At 41.4% G+C, this 21069-nt stretch overlaps 1 protein-coding gene across 1 annotated transcript in view; it reads left to right on the top strand.

Annotated features, from left to right (window-relative positions):
• LOC148428783 (regulator of G protein signaling 12-like) overlaps positions 1 to 21069 on the top strand; it is a 33505-nt gene that overhangs the window by 6142 nt on the left and 6294 nt on the right. Inside the window, exons 4-17 of the mRNA XM_088425755.1 lie at positions 9275 to 9296; positions 10414 to 10577; positions 11481 to 11573; positions 11640 to 11783; positions 11894 to 12076; positions 13153 to 13303; positions 13388 to 13485; positions 14947 to 15138; positions 15883 to 15956; positions 16033 to 16159; positions 16310 to 16406; positions 17410 to 17468; positions 17651 to 17765; positions 18887 to 19423. Coding sequence (XP_088281881.1) covers positions 9275 to 9296; positions 10414 to 10577; positions 11481 to 11573; positions 11640 to 11783; positions 11894 to 12076; positions 13153 to 13303; positions 13388 to 13485; positions 14947 to 15138; positions 15883 to 15956; positions 16033 to 16159; positions 16310 to 16406; positions 17410 to 17468; positions 17651 to 17765; positions 18887 to 19423 — 2056 coding nt within the window. The remainder of the gene's footprint in view (positions 1 to 9274; positions 9297 to 10413; positions 10578 to 11480; positions 11574 to 11639; positions 11784 to 11893; positions 12077 to 13152; positions 13304 to 13387; positions 13486 to 14946; positions 15139 to 15882; positions 15957 to 16032; positions 16160 to 16309; positions 16407 to 17409; positions 17469 to 17650; positions 17766 to 18886; positions 19424 to 21069) is intronic.

The following is a 21069-nucleotide window of genomic DNA, read 5'->3' as shown; positions in this document are numbered from 1 at the left end:
CATCAGATTTTAACAGTTTCTGCAGAAATTTAGTTTAATGCTCCTTAATGCTCTGGCAGTTTTCAAATCAAGAGCAAATCGCAGGGAACATAAAGCAACTTTTTGCTTAATTGTGTTATATAGTGACTCACTGGCTTGTATGCCTGTATTGACATATTTTTCAGCACCGGTTAACATATATTTTAAAATATTTTACGGCATGTATTATTAGCTCATTCAGTGCCATGGACAAGAATTCTCCTCTTTTAAAATAGTATTAACAAAAATAAATCATAAAATTCTCGTCAAATACGTTTTTTTTTTTTATACCTGATATACGCCAATTGAGCACTGTAGTGACAACTGTGACTTTTGGATGGCAGTATTTTCACACTTATAACACAGCTGTTACCTACACGCAAGTGTAACTGAAGAATGGAAGTCAATCTTTCAGTAGCAGCACCCATATTTACTACATAGACATAGCACATAATATTCTTTTGGCCTTGAAAGGTCCCAATAACACTGGTCACCGAAAGATTTAAAAATCGTACTCACATGGATCGGACAAATACTTGGGGCACGGCTTCATTGAAAGCGGGGCCTGCTTTTTGAGGAAATACGGTATTTGGAATAGTGCATAAAACCTCTTCTCTGAAATGGTGTTATGTGGGCGTTTTGATGGAAATAGAAGTTGGCGTTGAGTTTGGCGACGCGGGCGGAACACGACACGCTTAGGATTGTCAGCAAAAGGTGTCCTCGGGGCAATGTTGCCAGATGGGAAGGCGTTTTTCTCGCCGCCGTCATTTGTCTTCTGCCGTCCACATGCGTTCCGCGCCTAAATGCGTGAGGTGCAGATGTGAGTGCGGTTGCTGAGTTCATTCGGCGACCGACCGCCTCTGAAAATCTCGCGTTGCCATGACGTCACCCGTGCAGGCGACCATGTCAGATTACAAAAAGCGCAGCACTCAAATCACGCATTCTGTTGAAAGTCACTCGTCGGCGTTATAAGTGCCACTTGCACTTATTTCTTTTTTAATTGAAGATTGGAATAAAAACTGAGGTGCAACTTTTTTTTTTAATTCTAGTGGATTCATGAAGCAGGGCAGGACTTCGAATACTGTCAGCCATCTGTCTGTTTGGAATGGAGTTTCTATTTATTCAAGTGGGGATTATTTTCACACTATAAACCATACCGATATATAAGACATAGCATCAAAAATTAAGCGAAAAATAATTTTTGCCATGGATGAGTCACACACACACACACACATACATATATATATATATATATATATATATATATATATATATATATATATATATATATATATGCGGTATATATATATATACCGCATTTTCCGCACTATAAGGTGCACCTACAAGCCTTAATTAAAAAAAATAAAAAATAAAAAAAAGCTGATGGTGCGCCTTATAAGCAGGTGCGCCTTATATATGGATCAATATTGAGATTGGGATTCGTAGTTGGGGAATGAACTGATAAAGTAAACGTTACCTGTTTCTTTTGTGTGTTTACAGTTGAACAAGGTTGCTCATATTAACATTGAGTTATCATGCTATTGAGAGTTTAAAGTTATTTGAGTTATTATTGGTATTACTTTGACTATTACTATATTGTGATTGAAAAAGTCTTAAAATATGTCATTAGTTGAGGGTGCGCCTTATATATGGAAAAAGCTTATATATATATATATATATATATATATATATATATATATATATATATATATATATATATATATATATAAAACTTAGTCGACAACTTGCGGCGTTAGAGTGCGCCATATATTCCAGTGTATATATATTCCAGTGTTCTCTTATCCGTGGAAACTGAGTCAAAATGGCTCTTTGAATGTTAAAGGTTGCTAACCCCTGGCCTAGAAAATGTTTCTTAAAAGCCTAATAATGGAAGCCACTATAAGTAGCAACACTGTCCATTTCGGGCAGGACATCAGGCAACTCCGGTCCTGGAGAGTAGCTATCCTGCATGTTTTTAACGTCTCCCTCCAAAAACACACCTGATTGAAATCATCAGCTCATCAGCAAGCTCTGCAGAAGCCTGATAACAATCTGGAGCATTTGAATCAGGTGCGTTATAGAAGGGAGACATCTAATACATGCAGGATAGCGGCTCTCGGAAGACCAAGTTGCCTACCCCTGGGTTTGTTTTTTTATATCCTCGGTGTTTCAATGGGACATATCTACTTGTATTAGAACAAAGCCACATTTTGTTATTCATGTGAGTGCAGCAATTAACTAATTGGGGCAAGTCTTTTATTACAACGTAGCCTATTATTAGAGGAAATTGTGCATGCTGTTCTGCTTGGGTTTCTTCATTTTTTAATCTGGGTATGATTTTTAGCAACGGTGGTGCCTAACAGAACAAACAGTGCATTTTGCCTTTGTGGATTTTACAATGAATTCGTCCTTCCAAAGCAATAAAGCCGAAGCTATTTTTATGAGCGCTTTTTTTTCAAGCAGCTCGGCTTCCCTGCGTGACCAAAGCGATTAGACGGCAGAACGTAAACTCAGGAAGTGAACGATCGCCCTCGCCCTCGCATCATGCCGAGCGTACCCACACTGAGCTTTGTTGTCAGATGGGAAAACGGGGGCAAGAGTCACCAGGATAATTATACGTGTCGGGTTTCAAGCTCGGAAAGTCCATTTGGGGTGTTTTTTTTTTTTTTTTATGGGAGCGGAATAGCAACTGGAGGGTGTGGTCGTGTCTTATGTGGTTGCCCTCCAGGCTCAAGCGAGCGCAGGCCGTTCGGTTTGATAATACGTGCTGAGAGGAGGGGCTAACGCTTGCTTTTATGGAGTCGGGTCTTCATTTTACATATTGCATTACGATCCGCATCGTCTCTCTACAGGAGGGAAAACTACAGCCTGCGGGTAGAACATTCCAAAAACAAAAACCCTAAGTGCGCGAATTTCTTCTTGTAGCTTTTTCAGTTTTTTTTTTTTTTTTTATCGTTATATTCTCATGATTTTTGTGAGTAAAATTACATTTTTATTAAAAAACAAAGTTTTATGCCCTCTATTCAATTGTTCTGGTTAATTTGATTATTCACACATTGTAATATTCTTTACATTATTCTCTTTTTTTTCACCAGTTTTTGCTGTAATATCGAAACGTTGCATAATCTCCCCCTTATATTAGTTTGTGTTTATTTTTATAATAATGTATGAGAGGTGTATGAAAAGTTGTCGTGGTATAAGGAGCATCGCTGTATATCCCAAACAAGAGTTGTTCAAAACTGGGATAAAAGTGCTTTAGTGTCATTGGAGTGAGTTGTTGTTGAAAAATATTTAATGTTTGAAAATCTTTGTATTCCTATATGTTTTTCTGATCCCTGAAACTTTCCATCCACCCATCTTACTTCCATCCATTCCTCGTATGTACACCCAAAACCGCGCCCCGATCTTCTCAGATCATACTTTGCGGCTTGTATGTGGGACGTCAACCCAAAAATCTTATTTCTAATCCTATGTGTTAACTTTTTAGACAGTTTTTGCACAGTTGGAGGTGCTGCAGGTGCTGCATTTACCATTGTCCGTAGCTAAAACAAACATGGCCGCCTCCGTAGAAGGGCCACCCCACATGTAATGTAATTGAATGATAACTAGACCTATGATTATATTTAAAATATTCTGGTGGTCATTAAGAACACATTCATTTGCAAGTTGAAATTTACAATCATTTCATTCATTTCTTTTTAATGAAAAACGGTCAGCATTTTACAAACTGTCCCTTTAAATTCCTTTTTTTTTCCCCATGTTTAAACTGCCTTTCTGTTCTTGGAAAGAACTGCATTTTCTTCTCGTAAATTGCATTTTATACATGTCATAAAAACCTGGTCAACCCCCATAATTTTTTATTCTCTTATGAAGACATTTTTCTTAAAAACAAACGAATCAATTCTCAAAAAAAAAAGTTGTTCTCGTAACAATTGTGACTGTGTAATATTTAGACTGTTTCCCAAACATGTTCTCTTGTAACACTGAAATTTTATTAACAAAAAATCGATAACTTTTTTCGCGTAAAAGGCGGATTCTCCACAGGCGAAGCGTGACATTCGAAGTCGTTTGCGACACGCTTTCCCTGCGTTGGAAGGAAATCTCTCCTCCGTCTTATCAGTTGCTCGCCGCACCCTAACGCTCCCTCTCCTCCAAAAGGAAGTCGCCTTGATGTTATTTTCACTTGTCATCCGTCGCAGATAACTGCGATGATCTCAATATGTAATTAGACATCTTGTGACAAGCAAAGCATCACATGAAACCCATTTGTTATTGTGCCATACCAACAAAAAGAACTCCTTCGTATGCCGTTGTTTTGCAGTGAAATGCATTTCTTTCCTCAGTACCACTGTGGCATTTTCCCTCATAAATGTATGAGTTCATCCTCGTGAAATTGGCACTAAGCGCCTTTAAAATTCAATTTATTCCATTTATTTTCCCATGATCGCTAAAAATGTAATGTCATGCAAATGATGAATGTATGAGCCCGCCGAAAACCACGATCGGTCGCCAAGGACAACGAAATGTTCTTTTTTAAATTCTTAAATCGGTATCAAGGAAGTAACACAAATAAATGTTGGATTAAAGTTACTGTATACCATATTTTTTGCAATATAAGGCACACCTAAAGGCCTTCAATTTTCCCAAAAGCTGACAGTGTGCATTGTAATCCGCTGTGTATTATACAGTGCATTAACTGCGAGTTTTCATTTTTGTGAGACAAAAAAATGAAATTAACTAAATTGCAATGTAAATTCTTCAATCATTACCTCCATATGGGGACAAGGCGCAAAAAAGGCAAGTTTTTGTAAATGAAAGCACTTTTTTTTCGAATAAATTCAGAAATGTTTTTCAACAAAACAATATATTTTAAAGTTTTTGGTTGCAATTTGATTTTAAAAAAAAATAAGTTTATTATTTACTTGAATATATACTTTTAAACTCTGGATTCGTCTTGATCTAAACATTAAGTCTTTTCATGTAATTCATGTATTTTTTCCCCCATTTTTCAGATATTGTTGATATTCCCTTTAGCGCAGCTCTATCTAGTGGATGCATAATGCAACCCCTTCCACTACTGTAGCTTCTATTCTATGTGCCTTATAACGCATGCCCTATATATGAAAAGTTTTAACATAGGCCATTCATTGACAGTGCGCCTTATATTGTTTTATGGGTTTTTTTTGGGGTTTTTTTTGCATTCTGAGTGCTTCCAAACCTAACAGTAGCTGCATAAGTGTAGCTACTTTATCCACCGTTAGGGCTACCGGAATTGATGTTATAACTAAAACGCAGGGTACATAGTTTGCGCTAAGCGGAATACTAAATGGTGAGTGACGTTTTTAGATTTCAGGAGAAGATTTTGACACATAGGAGCTGACAGAAGCATTAAACACTTACCAGCAGAGGGTGCTATCTAATGACTTTATCTTGACATTTATGCTTCATGAATGGGTTATAGATGTTTAAAAAAAACTATAGAACTCTATGTGATATGTGATGATATGTTTTCTGGCTAGTTTCAGGTAATGTCATGCTAGGCATCATGTAAGAATTATTTTTGAAGGTTTTTTTGGCTCTTGTAAGTTCCTTGTCATGTTGCCGGGTGGCTGGTTAACAGTCTTTTTTTTTTTTTTTTTAATGGTTTTGATATACTACTGGGTTCCTGACAATTGCATGGTGGCATCACATTCACGCATTCGTCACGTTTATGTTGTATTGCTCGCTGGCTAGCTGGCTACATGTTAGCATTACTGTGTTTGGAGGTTTTAAACGCTAACAACGTTTTTAGCAAAGCCCTGGTCATGTCATGTTTCCATCCTCAAGCTTGCATCACGGCACCACCAACTACATCTTAGCGTGACTTTGTTTTGAAGGTACAGCAAGGTTTGCGGCAAGTACCTGGTTCCATCACGTGTTCCGACCAATATGCTCAGATAGCTACGAGAAAAGTTCAGCTCGGAATCGGCATTGGTTGTCTCAGTGTGGCACTAGCAGGTTCCAGCAATTTGGAACATTATGGAATATGAAGCGGGTGGCTTTTTAACATAACGCCCGTAAAATAGCACCCGAAAAAATACAGATGTTGGAATGATCCCCGTTGCAAACATTGACATTTGATTCAACGGAATCCATATGGTTTCAATTTATCCCAACTATGTTTTTCTTCTTTTTCGAGCGAGACCAGAGTACTGAAAGGAAGGGGGGGCATTGTGGTTTTGTCAAGGGAAAGAAGGGGGGCTTATGATTCTTTCTTGTCAATGTTGGAGCGACTGTATGTATCATCGGGAGGGTTTCCATGGTAACAGCCGCCGAGTGAGGAAATCTCCCCCCCTCCCTTTCTTCTTCTTTTTCTTAGTCCGGTGCTATGTCAAATTTCAAGGTTTTCCCCCCTCCCACTCTTTTTGTCCGACTTGTACAGACATGGTTGGCCTAGCTTTGGGTGGGGAATGCTCAGGTATGCGCACGTCTACTTTGCCTTGCGTGCCGCTCGCCGAGCAGTCAAGGGAACAATGAGTCTCAAAAAGAGACTTTCCTTCAAGAGGACGTGGAACTTCAACACCGTAAGTTCGCCTTTTTTTTTTTTCCCTGCAGTTGACGACTCCTTTTTTTTGTTTGAGTCAGCTGTTTTTCCCATCTCTTTGTGGCTCATCCCTCGCTTGGGAACAGCTGTTTGAAATGGCAGTGGTTTGTGGTTATTTGTGTCACTTTTTTTTTTTGTTGACTTCTGGTTTTTAATACCCGAAAGCATGCCTCAACAAGCCCAAAGGAAACACCAAGCTACTCTTCTGTAGGTTCTGCGCAGTATCAATATCATAGATGTTCACTTTTTTGCGTCTGGATTACGTTTTTTTTTTCGGGGTTTTTTTTGCATTCCTTTGACATGTGTTGTTTCTGGGTACGCCAGGCTATGTAACCACGGAAATGTTAAAAGAGTGTTTACCAAGCAAAATCAAGATGTTCTCACACTCGTTGAGATTTTACCCATTTGGTGAACTTCCCGTGTTTGAAATTCGGGGGAACTTAGTGAAGACCAGTTCCCTGTGTGTAGCCACCCACCGTGTACCAAGTCATCATACAAGGCGTCAAGAGAGGAAGGGAATGTGTGGACAAGGGGTGATCGTGTGTCTGGGTCATCGCTTAGGGGACAGGGGCACTTGTGTGTGTGGTCCCTCATGAATACGTAGACCTCGTAGTCTCTTTATGTTCGATTTGGACGGGTCAACGGACAAATTTAAAACGTCGCGTTATCGGAGGTGCGAATACCTTGATATGAAAAAAGAAAACACAAGGAAGTGATTACATCAACTGCCTATCACGGGATACTCCACTCCTACGAGCGGATGTCTTTCACGTTTGTCATCTCCATGGGTACGTTTCGCAAGTTTCCAACGTTCGCCTTTGCTTTGCTCAAAAGCAAACATCACGTCATAAGTGTGATGTCTTTCTTCCTCAAATCCCAGTCAGTGTGTAGTTATGGTCTGAGGTTTCGGTTGTTTTTAGCTCCAAAGGGACACACAGATGGTCAGTGCGTGTTCTCCCGAGGCACTACGCGCACACGGCGGCTACCGCGGAAGGTGGGGCGAGGGGGAGTTCCCGGGTGTCGACGGCACAGGGTTGAACACGGCAGCTGGAGGGCTGTAAAGAGGCTACGAGAGACAATTAGCGGTTTAGTGGCTTACGTCTGATGGAGCTTTCACATGTGGTCACCAACCCGAAACGGAACAAAACGTCACGATCGGGGATCAGACGGAACCATGGCCACGACACGTCCGAGCCCGTGCCGCGGCCAGTCGACGGCGTTCAAAACAACGTGTCGAGTCTCAAATCTTTGTTCTTAGGCGTGCCACCACCCTTGTGCTCGCATGTTGCAAGGTGGCAACGTGGTGTTTGCGTGATTCATGGCAGACGTCCTGCCTTCAAAAGACAATCCTGGATTCAAATGAAGGCAGAGTATCCAATGATTGACAGACAAAACATCAGATTCCTGGCTTTCATTTCCAGCATCCAAACCATAGTTCTGAAATGACGCTGACCACAATAAAATTCTGGAGCGACCTGGCTAGACGTAAAACAGTGTGGATCTCGTTGTTTCCCTATACCCCAAGAAGGGACTAGCTTGTTGAAATGAAAGCAGCGTAGGACTTGTATACGTTACTGTATACGTGAAATGGTGAGTGTGTATTTTTAATCATTTAACTTGAAAAATTATTTAAGTGGCTCCAGCAATCCTCTCGTGCAAGATTTCTGGAAACGTTACGGATTCAAAATGCATTCTGAACATGTGGTGAATGGCACTCTTAAAATGGAACAAACGTCACGTCTGACGATCGGGATTGTCTTTAATATTTACTATGGCTAGAAAAATGCTGTTGTTGAAGCCGCTTGTTCGGACCAGGCCAAATATCAGGAGAGTTTGTTTTTTTTTTTAAATTAGAGGACTGAAACCATGACAAAGCTTAGAAAATGAGGGATGTAGATATCTCTCAATGCAATTGTTTCTCAACTATTATGAATTGAGCCAATGCACGTGCTCCCAAAATGTTACAGACCACAAGATGATACAAAAAAAATTACAGAGCAATCTTCACAAGAGAAACCTATTTTTACACTCTAACCTTTCATCGAAGACGGACAAATTTTCAGTACTTTTTTGAACTCATTGCTGCAACAAGGAGACAAATTAAAAATAAAAGAATATTCCTAAATATCCTCTTCCATATCTTCCGTGAGTTTTCCAGTGCAGAAAATCTCAGATTTAGATTTATGCACCTTCTGCCATGTAGAGGGAAAGCACTGAATTGGTGGTCTGCCACGCACGTCACTCATAGAAAGACGAAAAGCGTTATTTGAAGTAAATACCTATATTTTGCTTGGCTACACGGGGGTCTGTTCCTACTTGGCCTTTTTGTTGAGGGCATGTCCGTGCGCTCATAAAAGCACTCAATGGTGCAATTAGCAAGTGAATGGAGGACCATTAGAGCCACTGATGGCCCCTCTCGCCAGAATGCTTACTTTCAGGGCTCGGAGGATCAAATCAAACAAGGGGGGGTTGGCTCCTCCGCCCCCTGCCCTCCTCCCTGCGGAGGTGTGAACAAGCGTTCAAGAGGCCATCCCTCCACCCACGGGCTCCAAATTAACACCAATCTCCACGAGCGAGAGCGCTGAGATGCCTGGAGACGCGCTGCCGTCTGCACACCCCGCGGGAGGTCATGACGCCAGCCACTCACTCATGTCTCTCTTTGTTCTCTTGCAGTCGGCGGCTTCCTCGGACGGCGGTGAGTATTGCACTTTTATTTGGAGCCTCTGGCTTGATGATTTGGTGGCACGTTTTTAAAATGAACATTTTCAGATTGCCGGAGTTTCAAATCCCAAAGACAACCCTTTAAAACTTAGATCGAAATGTTCGAGTCAGTACCCAATTTCAAATTCGGATAACTGTTCCACTGCCTTGATTCGATTCCGCTTGCTGGAACGTTTGCAGCAAGGCCTACTGTGCAATCAAACGGTGTCTCTTTAATAACAATAGCACAATGCAGAGTGAATTGCATCAGAGTTAGCCATTAATTATGTCCATCTGTTTCTCTACGCTCATCAGGACACTGTTGATGACCGTCAAATGCAAAAACGCTCTAGATTTTAAGAGTAATACGCTTGTGTTTGAACCATGATTCAAAACAAAATCATCCGACCGAATAAAAGTTTTCAGGGAAGTCGGTTGCATCTTGATTACGAATTTCTCTGATGAAAATTTAACTGTGGCCACAGCATGGACATAAAGTGCGCACATAAGGTTCATTTGTGGCCATGAATTAGATATAATGTGTACAAACTACAAATTATATTTTTATTCTCTGGTAGTCTGCTGAGCAGATTGTAAAATCCCACAAATGCGTATTTTGCAATACGTCATCTCTGGGGGTTCAACGGAAAAACAATCAAACACAATTTACTTGAACAAATGTTCAAAAGAAGCTAGCCACTATAACATAGATTTTTGACTTCTACTGGGCAGATATTTGGAAATATCCTCAAATTCATATGGTAAAAAAATTCACGCTATTACCTCTTGAAAATGTGCAGCACTGAACTAGAAGTCATTCAAAAAAAGTCATAAAAAAATACCAAACTGTGCAAAGTTGTTATCTGGCCAAAAGTTGCTCACTTTGAAGAGTCCCTCAATATTTCTTCATAATGTCAATGACTTAAGTATAAATCTAGAAACCTTTAAATGATAACCCACTTCATTTGATCCAAATTTTGATTGATACTGCATCCAGATGTGGATGACTAAGGTTCAATTAGAGGATGTTTCCAAAGTTTTGACAGCTATTATAGCCATCAACCTCAATGATTCATTGTAAACCGAATGTGTGTCTGCGTTGAACCTTGCAGATTCCAGTGGTGTTCAGTTGCAGGGATGCTGCAGCCACAGCAGCCTGAATAGTAACGGTAGTCTTCCGGGCAGCCACCGGGGGCTTCCGGAACAACGGGTGGCCAGCTGGGCCGCCTGCTTCGAACGCTTACTTCAGGACCCGGTGGGGGTCCGCTACTTTTCAGTAAGTGCTTCTGTCCACAGGCTTTTTGTGCCGGCACCAAAGCGCAAGTGTTTCCAAACTTTTGATCGGTCTTTTTTTGCACTGACTTTGGCCGATATTAGAATCAGACTGCATGATGACCACGGACAAGAATATAGCGGTGCCTTGGTATTAGAATTACAGCTCTAAAATGCCCCTTCTTTTTAAACGGGGTAAATAATTTCAGCTTTTACCCCAATTGAACGGAATGATGAATTATTTAGTAAAATAGGAAATGCGCACGACGTTACGTTGACACTTCTCTTCTGTTTGAGTTCTTCTTAGCAAGTTCCCATCACTGGTGTGCTATTTTTAGAAGACCCGTGGACTACCCATGTTGTCCATAAGGCTAACGAGTACATGCGCAATGGACATTATTCAAAAGACATCCATATGATCAAAAGACATCCACCCAAGTCATTTTTGAACCGTGTCGCTTTCATCTAACATCTCTCTGCTCAAGCTCATCTTCCTCTGTGGGTAACTGCTCACCCCTCCCCTCTTTGTTTGTCGAGGAGGAGAAAACCGAAAAGCAGCTGGCCTCCAATTTACTTCAAAGAGGCGTCTCATTGACTCAAGTCTGCATGCAGCTGATTATATTGTGCCCTTGTTCGAAGTTTTCTCAAAAAAGAAAGGAAGAATTAGTGGCAATTAAAACTTGACTTTTTAAAACTATGGCAAACTGCCAAATCGGTGCTCGCCTCACGCCGAGTCAAATAGTCAACAGAATTCCATTCCACCGAAAGCTAATCTGGCTCAAATGTATGGTGGAATGGATCTGAACCTTTCGTTCGCCAGCGTAATGAATAAAGCGGGAATGAAAAATAAGGTTAAAAGGTAAACAGGCATTTGGGCCTCATAAGACCTTCCTTTCTGTCACCACAGGAATTTCTCAAGAAAGAATTTAGTGAGGAAAATATCTTGTTCTGGCAAGCCTGCGAATACTTCAGTCATGTTCCCGCGACAGATAAAAAACAGGTGAGTCCTCCGTATGTCGTCAACCTGCTGCGTTCTCAAGTGTGACCCCATGCGCGTTTCCCGTAGCTATCCCAGAGAGCCGGCGAGATCTACAACAGCTTCCTGTCCAGCAAGGCGACCATGCCGGTCAACATCGACAGCCAGGCTCAGCTGGCTGACGACGTCCTCACATCCCCGAGGCCGGACATGTTCAAAACTCAGCAGCTTCAGGTCGGCATCTTTGGCTCAATGTCAACAAAACTCCACCGTGAATTTCATAGTTACAAGCCCGTTTCGGGTCGAAAATGCTAACGTGAATTTGCCGGCCTTCCCATTTGCAGATCTTCAACCTGATGAAGTTTGACAGCTACTCCCGTTTCCTCAAGTCTTCCCTTTACAAGGAGTGCATGCGAGCCGAGGTGGATGGCCTCCCCTTGCCGGATCCCTACCAGATCCCCTGCAGTCCCGCACCATCCAAACACAGCGCCAGCTCGGACCGCTCTACCCTTTCTACTCCCAAGAAGGTGTTTTGTTTTTTTATTACCTACTTCTTGCTGCCTTTTGAAAGAAAGAAACAACTTTCACATCGGATGGATTATTACCCTATTTTTCACACCAAAATCAATGTATTTTTCTCACGAATAGGGTGCACCCGGACTAGAAGGCACAGGTTGTAACATCAGATATTAATGCAGAAAGTGGTGCATGGAAGTTTTTCTAATTTTAACTCATTCAATGCTAAGGACGTATTTTCACGTTTTTTTAGGCGACAGTATGTAAGATTTAGACCGTTTTTCATTCAAAATAAATCAATGATTATAAATGTCTAAATCCTGCAGATAAATGTGTTCTAAGCAACCGACAGTATGTTTTTTAAATATAATCGTAGGTCTAGTTATCATTAATTTATATTAATTGGGGAGGGGTGGCACTCCTCCAGAGTTTGCCATGTCGGTTATAGCTACCGCTAGCCGGAGGAGGAGCGTGTATTGCTGCATTTACCATAATGCCCCTAAAGCTCCCACGAGCGCATTTGAAAAATGACCTATACTCCCTTTTAGAGTCTAGACATTAAATCCCAGATACGTAAGTATTAAATTGATACTTAGGTACACATTAAGGACATTCATTTCCAGATACTTAAATATTAAATCCATACTTAAGTATCTGGAATTGAATGTCCAGACTCCGAAATCAAAACGTGAAAATACTTTTCTGGCATTAAATGAGTCTCTGTTTATTTAAAACATTTTTTTTCTTTGAAACTTTCTGGTCACAGCACCGACACACCTTCGACACAAATGGAATTCACCTGCACCTTTCGAAATAAAAGCAGCACCAACATATTTTTAACATGACACAGATACACTTGGATTGTTAGAATACTGCACCAACACAACAGTTAAATGCCTGTTGTGTTTACAAGTGGAACGGGCTCCCTGCTGATGAGCAAAATAGCAGATAGCAGTTCTATCTTCTTTCACCGGCAGATTGCCTGCTTGTGGATAGTAAAAAAAAAAAATGCTCATATGTTGCACTGAATTATAAACTACAGGGTTCAAAGTATGAGAATTTTTTCATTTGCCATCCTATGCTACAGGACGGCAGAAAGCAGCGGTCTGGGAGGTCGCTTAACGAAGACAGCAGGGAAGAGAGCGCCGACAAAAAACGGGGAATTTTCTTTTCATGGTCTCGCAACCGGAGCTTTGGCAAGGGTCCCAAAAAGAAGGACATTGGCGACATCAACCTCGGTGAGTACCAGACACGCAACTTCAAAACAAACTTTTTTTTTTCTTCCTTCCTCTGACTGGGGCTTTCCCTGAATAAATGTGCAGACTATTGGGGTAGCAACGGCCGAAGGGAATCCCAGGGTTCCTTGTCTTCCAGTACCAGCCTGGAGATGGCCACTTCCTGCTCTGCTGGCAAGTTGGAGGTAAGACTCTACTGGGCACATCGCCATGGCAACAATCCAATGTCATTCTTTGCTTATATTCTAGCCCACTCATAATTTTTTTTTTCTTGCTGCATGTTTGAAAGCAACAAATTCACATACTTTTGTGCAGCGGTTCTCAAATAAGGAAATGTGAAAACACTTTGGGGGTACGGGACATTTGAACAGGCTTCCTGGAGGCATCAGCAATTCTGATTTAATGCTCTAATGCTATGACAGGAACGGAATGTTTGTTCCTTTCAAATTAATAGAACATTAATTATAACATGAAACAACTTATCGCTTGATTGTGTCTCAGTAACTGCTTTGCACAGCATTATTTTGCTAAGATTTACACAGATGTGCATGATGATCCAAAAATAAAACAGAAACCTATCTTCTGGAGTTGCTAAGGGCCTAATTCTCAATTCTGAATTTTTATTTATTTTGGGGGGGGGGGGGGGGGGGGGGGGGGGGAATCTCTGAAAATCACACATAGCCGGGTATTGCAGCGGACGGTTGAATGGAATGCCTGGCAATGGTTGTCATACCAGAGGCATATTATTCAATCTGTTACATTTAAAGGGATAGTGAGTTAGATTTACACTGTTTTTCATTGCGGACAGCAGGAGGTGCTGCATTTACCATTGTCCCTCGTTGTAACAAACATGGCCGCCTCCGTAGAAGTGCCACGATGCCTACGATGCTATTTAAAATATACTGTCGGTCATTAAGAACACATTCATTTGCAAGTTTTTGAAATTTACAATCATTTACCGTAGTTTCCGCACTATAAGGCGCACCGGATTATAAGGCGCACCCTCAATTAATGACATATTTCAAAACGTTTTCAATCACAATATAGTAATACTCAAAGTATTAACAATCATAACTCTAAAGTCTCAATAGCATAATAAAAATGTCAATATGAGCAACCTTGTTCAACTGTAAACACACAAAAGAAACAGGTAAAGCTTACTTTATCGGTTCATTCCCCATTTACAAATCTCAATATTGATCCATGTATAAGGCGCACCTGATTATAAGGCGCACAATCAGCGTTTTAAAAAAATTAAGGCTTTTAGGTGCGCCTTATAGTGCGGAAAATACAGTAATTCATTCCTTTTTAATGGAATCTAAATCTCACACACTTTCCCTTTAAAGCAAAACCGAGGAGGGGAAGCGTGAAGTTTTTGGCCATGGTCCCTCCATTGATTTGTCTCCGCCTTGTCCGCGAATGTCGTTTTGATTTTTCAGATACGGGTCGTAATATATACTGCTGAAATCCTTGAACTTTCTCAGATGGTACCATGAGTAAACAAAACCTTCAATGTCATTGAAACGCCATTGAGAAATGTGGTTAAAAAAAAAGTGGTGCTTTTTTTTTTCAACCAAACTGGAACTTTGGTGTCAATGGTCTAAGTGAAAACATGAAACCCCAAAACGTTTTCTACTCACTTGCAGTCAGACAATCGGCACTCGCTGGGTGCGTGGGAGCGCTCCCCCAAACACTGCAGCGTGACACTGCCCGACGGCTCCTGCTCCTCCATCACCCTTCGGCCCGGCGCCTCCATTCGGGAGGTCCTCCAAGTTCTGTGTCACGGCATCAATATAAATGTGGCGGCGGTGGATCTCTTCCTGGTCGGAGGCGAAAAGGTGAGCAAATCAAATCCGGGACGTATGAAAATTTACTTTTGTAGAAAACAAACACCCTACCTTATGTCAGTGCTTCTCAATTATATTTTTGATCAAACTTTTCATGGCCCCCCCACTTGATGTGCTGACTATAAATAAGATTATTATCTCTAAAAATTGTATAAGTATACCCAAACCTGTATCCTTTTTACTATTCACAAAATATAAAAATAATAAAATATATAAAAAAAAACTTTCCAAAAACTAAACTGTAGATTATTTTTTACAGAATGTATACAGGTTACAGCTTAGTCTAAAACAGAAATAACCAAGTGCATCAAAGTGCCTGAAACTAACAACAACAAAAAAAACAAAGATTCTTATTTTATTGCAATTACATTTCCCATGTAAAAAACAAAGCCTTTTCCCTGGGGGTCATCGAGCCCCCCCTCCCCCCCAAAATGTAAACTTAAAGTAGCTACCTTTGTTAGTACTTTTATAAGTTACTATATTTATTTCTGGAAAAAAGGTACAGCATATTCAAACTCATTCACAGCTAGCCCAGTTAAAATTGATCTATGACGTCTATAGTCGTCAATGGCAGTGAACGAGTAAATGTAAAAAAAAAAATTGCTTTACGCATTACTTCATAACTTCAATTAATTGTTGGGAACAGGTCTGCCATATTATACACTGACAGTGATAAAAAGAATTTTCAAATGTGCTTATAAATAAAATGTGTCACGATGTTGTTTTTTTCTAAAGCCTTTAGTGTTGGATCAAGACTGCATGACCCTTAGCTCACGAGATTTGCGACTGGAGAAGAGGACCTTGTTTCGGTGCAGACCGTCACGATGACAAAACGTGTCGCGTGCATGTTGGTTCTTGTGACGATCGTGTTCTCTCTGCTTTCAGATTGGACCTGGTGCCCATTAACCGTTCGGTGGGGCTGAAAGCCAAACCCACCAAGCCCGTCGCCGAAGTCTTACGCCCCGTGGTGGCCAAGTATGGCCTCCTGCTCAATGATCTGGTGGTGAAAATAGTAAGTTGTGTGGGCTCGGAGTGCCACAGGGTGGAGTACCAGGGCTACAATTACTCCCTGTCACCCGTGGGGTTTATTTGGGTCCCGTGGTTTTCTACTTTTATCCCGTCTTCCGCCGCCCGTTCAGAAACGCCGTCTGCTTTGTTGTAGAGCGGCCAGACGGAACCTTTGGACTTGGGGGCCCCCATATCCAGTCTGGATGGCCTGCGTGTCGTGCTGGAGCGGGCTGATCCAGCCTCAGCCAAAGGTCACACCACTTACCTTTTGTCATATAGTGGGAACCTCTGTGTGTGTGTGTACACATATATATTATATATATATATATATATATATATATATATATATATATATATATATATATATATATATATATATATAAACATTAAAGAATTTACATGAAGATTAAGTTTTTTTCAAAAAAATAAAATAATCACCATGAATACTTCAATGTTTACTTCAACATTTTGGTTATAAATGTAGTTTTTTAAAATTACTATTTTTGTCACATCCTGTTTGAAATTTTGATACGCAATATATGCTCCAATTTTGAAGCAATTTATATGGGGACAAGATGCAACAAAACAGGAGTGTTTGTAAGAGAAAGCACGATTTTATCAAATAAATCCAGAAACGTTTTACATGAACAAAACAATATGTTTTAATGATTTTGGTTGCATTTTAATTAAAACATTTCAGTTTAATGTTTAATAGAAACATAATTACAGTATCTTCTATTAAATTCCTGATTCTTCTTGGCATTGATCAAGATAGTCTTTTAATGTAATCAAGAAATATTTTTTCCCCATTCTTCACATAGTACTAACATAAAACAGCTGTTTATTCATTTTGAGAGTGAACGGAATTGTGAGCGCTTATATTGTATCATTAAGTTTGGCTGACTTATCTGATCGTTTCGTTGGCACAGCTCCATCTAGTGGATACATAACGCAACCCCAGCCAGTACTGTAGCTTCTATTCTATGCGCCTTATAACGCGGTGCAACTTGTATCTGAAAAAAGTTTTAAAATAGACCATTCACTGAAGGTGCTCCTTATAATCCGGTGCGCTTTAAATTGTGGAAAGTTTTCACAGCCTTTGTCATAAAGCTGAAAATTGAACTGATCTTCCGTGAGATGTTGACCATGCATGTCAGAGCATAAACACCAAGCATAAAGTCAAAAGAACTGAAGAAATGAAACAAAAATCGCCTTGAATGAAAAGGTCTCACATGTGCTGTTTCTGCTCCACAGACACATCCAAAAGCTCCTCCCTCAAAAGCCAACCGCCAACAAGGAGTCTTTCGGCAACCGTAAGTCCGCGTTGTTTCCTTCCGGACCGGAGGGGGCTGTCTTCATCCACTGGCATTAACATTTGGGCCCGTGCGGCGGGCGGGATTTCCTCTTCACCCTAACACGGCTGACTAACCGGCTGGCATCCTCGCCACGGGGTGGACGGCGGCCCCTAACGGCGTTATCATTGTTGCGTCTGCAGGGAGATGAGAGGTCCACAGCAGCAAAGGAGTTTTGCGGGCGAGCAGGTGGACCGGACTCTGCGTTCCCCGGCGAAAAAAGAAAACAGAAAAAGATTAATATAGACGAAGCCGAAGGTAAACATCCCGTGTCTTATCTCTCGCCGCTCAGCTGCGTGCTTGGCCCCCCGAAGCAGAGATTAGACTCGATCTCGTTTGAAATCGTCACCTCGAACCGAACCGGCGGATTTTTGTCTTTTTGGTGGATTCGGTTCGTAAACCGAATTTTTCAGTTTCTTGTGAAGAAACTAGGGTTTGTTTTTTCAGGCCCAAATTTGCGGTTTTTACAATTATTTGGGAATCCATGCTATGTTAGCCTCTTCAATTGTGTCCACCGTGGTGTCCATTTTGTCTCAGGGAGACAGTAAAATGCATTGAATCCCACACAAACATGAGAAAACATTGAAAAGAAGAGGCTGTCCTCTTCTCCTCGATTTTTAAAATGACGAATGAATCAAGTCAATGTATTGCCCACGCCCAGTTTCAGCAAAAAAACAGGATTTGATTAAGATGAAAACCAGCCTTTTAGGGTTCCGTACTCTCCAGTATGACTGGCACCTTCTGCCATCTAGTGGAAGAGCACGAAAATGTTTGGCCTGTTACTGTAAGTCAGTCCTTCTCAAATAATGGGACGGCCCCCCTAGGGGGCTGCGATGTAATTCCAGGGGTGGCACGAATGACCCCAGAGAAAAAGCTCTGATTATGAAGTGTAATTGTCATAAAATAAGAATTGACTTTTTTTCGAGGACCTTTGATACACTTTTTTTCCGTTTTAGACTAACCTATAACCTGTATGAACGCTGTAAAAAAAAAAAAAGAAAAAAAAGTTGCTTTTGTTAATGTGAAAAAGAATACAGTTTTAGGTATGCTCGTCCAATTTTAATGGAAAAGAATGATTTAAAGTCGACGCGGCAAAAGCTTTTTTCGTTCCTGGGGGGCTTTATGAAATATAATTGACAGTCAGTACTCATTAGCACAGATACTCAAATTGTAGTAAATAAATCTTTTTCATACCATTCAAGTAAAGAAGTAAAATGGCCGCTTGAAACCGAAATGGCAGACGTTCCATGTATAGTATTCTCAAACCCTGACTTTGGTCTTTGGGGTGGCTTCCCGGCCTATCTGCATGCAGAAGACCTCCCGCTTTCAAGCCGCTCGCCTTGTCGAACTAACACGCTGTTTTCTTTACCCCCCGGTAGAATTCTTTGAGCTGCTGAGCCGGGCGCAGAGCACCCGGGCCAACGACCAGCGCGGACTACTGACCAAAGAGGACTTGGTGCTTCCCGATTTCTTGCGCCTGGTCCCCCTTGCCGCCTGCCCCTCCTCGGACCCGGCGTGCTCCACGCCGGACTCTCTGAAGCAAAGCCGCGAGAACGGCGGGCACCCTCGGGGGCCGCTGGCCTCGGGCCTCCGCTCCGAGAGTCTGGACTCTTCCCTCGGACACTCCGGGACCAGGCGGTGCCTGATGCCCCCGTCTCGCCACACGCCCTTCGGGTCCCACTTGTCCCCGATCCCGCGGCCCCCGGACGGCCGGTCCGGCCTCCGCACCGTGCAGGAGGACGCTCAGGCTGACTTGACCCTGGTTGGCGAGGGAGACATCAGCAGCCCCAACAGCACCCTGCTGCCCGCGTCGCCGTCGCCCATGCCGTCCCTGGAGGGGAGCCTGCCCGAGGCCAACTTCACCCCGCCGCCGCCCTGCCCTCACCCGCAAGATATCGACGCAAAATCCACTCCAGGTACCGCGTAGTACAAGCGCTCCCGTTTCCGCTACACCCTCCCCCGCCCGTGCACTTTACCGGATTTTTACGTTTGTTCGTTCCCTGATTAAGACCGACTCCTCCTTGTACACGTTTGGTCCGTTTGGATTGTCGGCTGCACGATTTTGAAAATAATCGAGGAGCATTGCGACGATTATGGAATGGCGCCTCACAGCCGTTTGTTGGCGCGGTAGCGTGTGGAAGAATCGCTGACTCAAAGTCAGGTGCGTCCCTTTGACATGAGCCCCTCATTTGAGGTGGGTGACTCGAGTCACGTGACTTGACAGGAGCCGAAAAAAACTGGGCGACTTAGACCTCAACTCCATGACTTTCCACATATTGTCATATTGAAAAAATGGACTTCCGAGATAAGGTGCCACCGTATTGGTTTTTGTGTGTGTGTGTGTGTGTGTGTGTGTAATGCCACACCTGTCAAGTCACTGATAGGCATTGCGAACTCTGCTTTTTGACGTGAGAGCCAAAATATACACTACCGGTTAAAAGTTTGGAAACACCCTCTAATGCAGTGTTTACCCATTTTAAACAAAAAACAAAAAAAAACGGGATCATTTACTGATACTTGAGTCATCTACCATATTTTCCACACTATAAGGCGGACCGGATGATGAATCGCACCTTCAATGAATGGACTATTTTAAGCATAGAATAGAAGCTACAGTAGTAGCTGGTCTTGCCTTGTGTAGCCACTAGATGGAGCTGCGCTAAAGGGAATGTCAACAAAACAATCAAAGTCGGTCAAACTATATTAATAAATAATAAAAAATAAAGATGATTTGTGGAAATATTTGAAGGATGGGAAAAAAAAAACACCTTTAGATTACATGAAGACTGTTTTGACCAATGCCCAGATGAATCAAGTGTATAAAAGAATATAATTATGATTCAATGAAACATTAAACTTTTTTTTCTTTTTTTAATCACATTGCAAGCAAATACCTTTAAATACTGTATATTGTTTTCTTGATTTAAAAACAGTTTCTGGGTTTATTTGATGAAATTGCCAGTCTACAAAAACCAGCGTTTTTTGCGCTTTATCTTCGTATAAATTGCTTAAAAATTGGATCATATAGCATATCATAGCATATCGAAATTTCAAAGCGGGTGTTATAAAATCCTTGATTGTAAAAATAACATTCGTAACTGAAATGCGGGGGTAAAAATTGAAGACTTTTCATGGCGAATAACTTATTTTATTTTTTCGTTCCTCCAAAATTGAAATGCGCACCGGATTATAAGGCGCACTGGCAGCTTTTGAGAAAATTGAAGCCTTTTATGTGGGTGGAAAATATGGTAAGTTATAAAGAAATATTGATGGAATTATTTGGTATAGAAAAATGGTAAAAATACCACTCAAAAACTCTTGAAAGCAGGGCCCTATTTTCCTAGTCAACTTTATAATGTGGATGATGCTTTACGAACCGCAATGACATTCAGGTCACATTATCGGTTTTTCAAGAATGAATGTGAAATTCTTGACCTGTGAGTGATTTTGCAATGGGCAGAATTTTCAAGTGTTTCCAAACTTTTGATTGGTCCTGCATATGACCCTAAATGATGCGGCCAGCTCACAAGTGGAAGCACAAAAAGTGGCTAACATGCAGATT

Source organism: Hippichthys cyanospilos, chromosome 1, assembly GCF_059441005.1.
Source record: "Hippichthys cyanospilos isolate Australia breed blue-spotted pipefish chromosome 1, RoL_Hcya_1.0, whole genome shotgun sequence".
In the NCBI taxonomy this organism is placed as follows: domain Eukaryota; kingdom Metazoa; phylum Chordata; class Actinopteri; order Syngnathiformes; family Syngnathidae; genus Hippichthys; species Hippichthys cyanospilos.
Note: the sequence above shows the minus strand (reverse complement) of the source record. Positions and strands in the feature narration are given on the sequence as shown.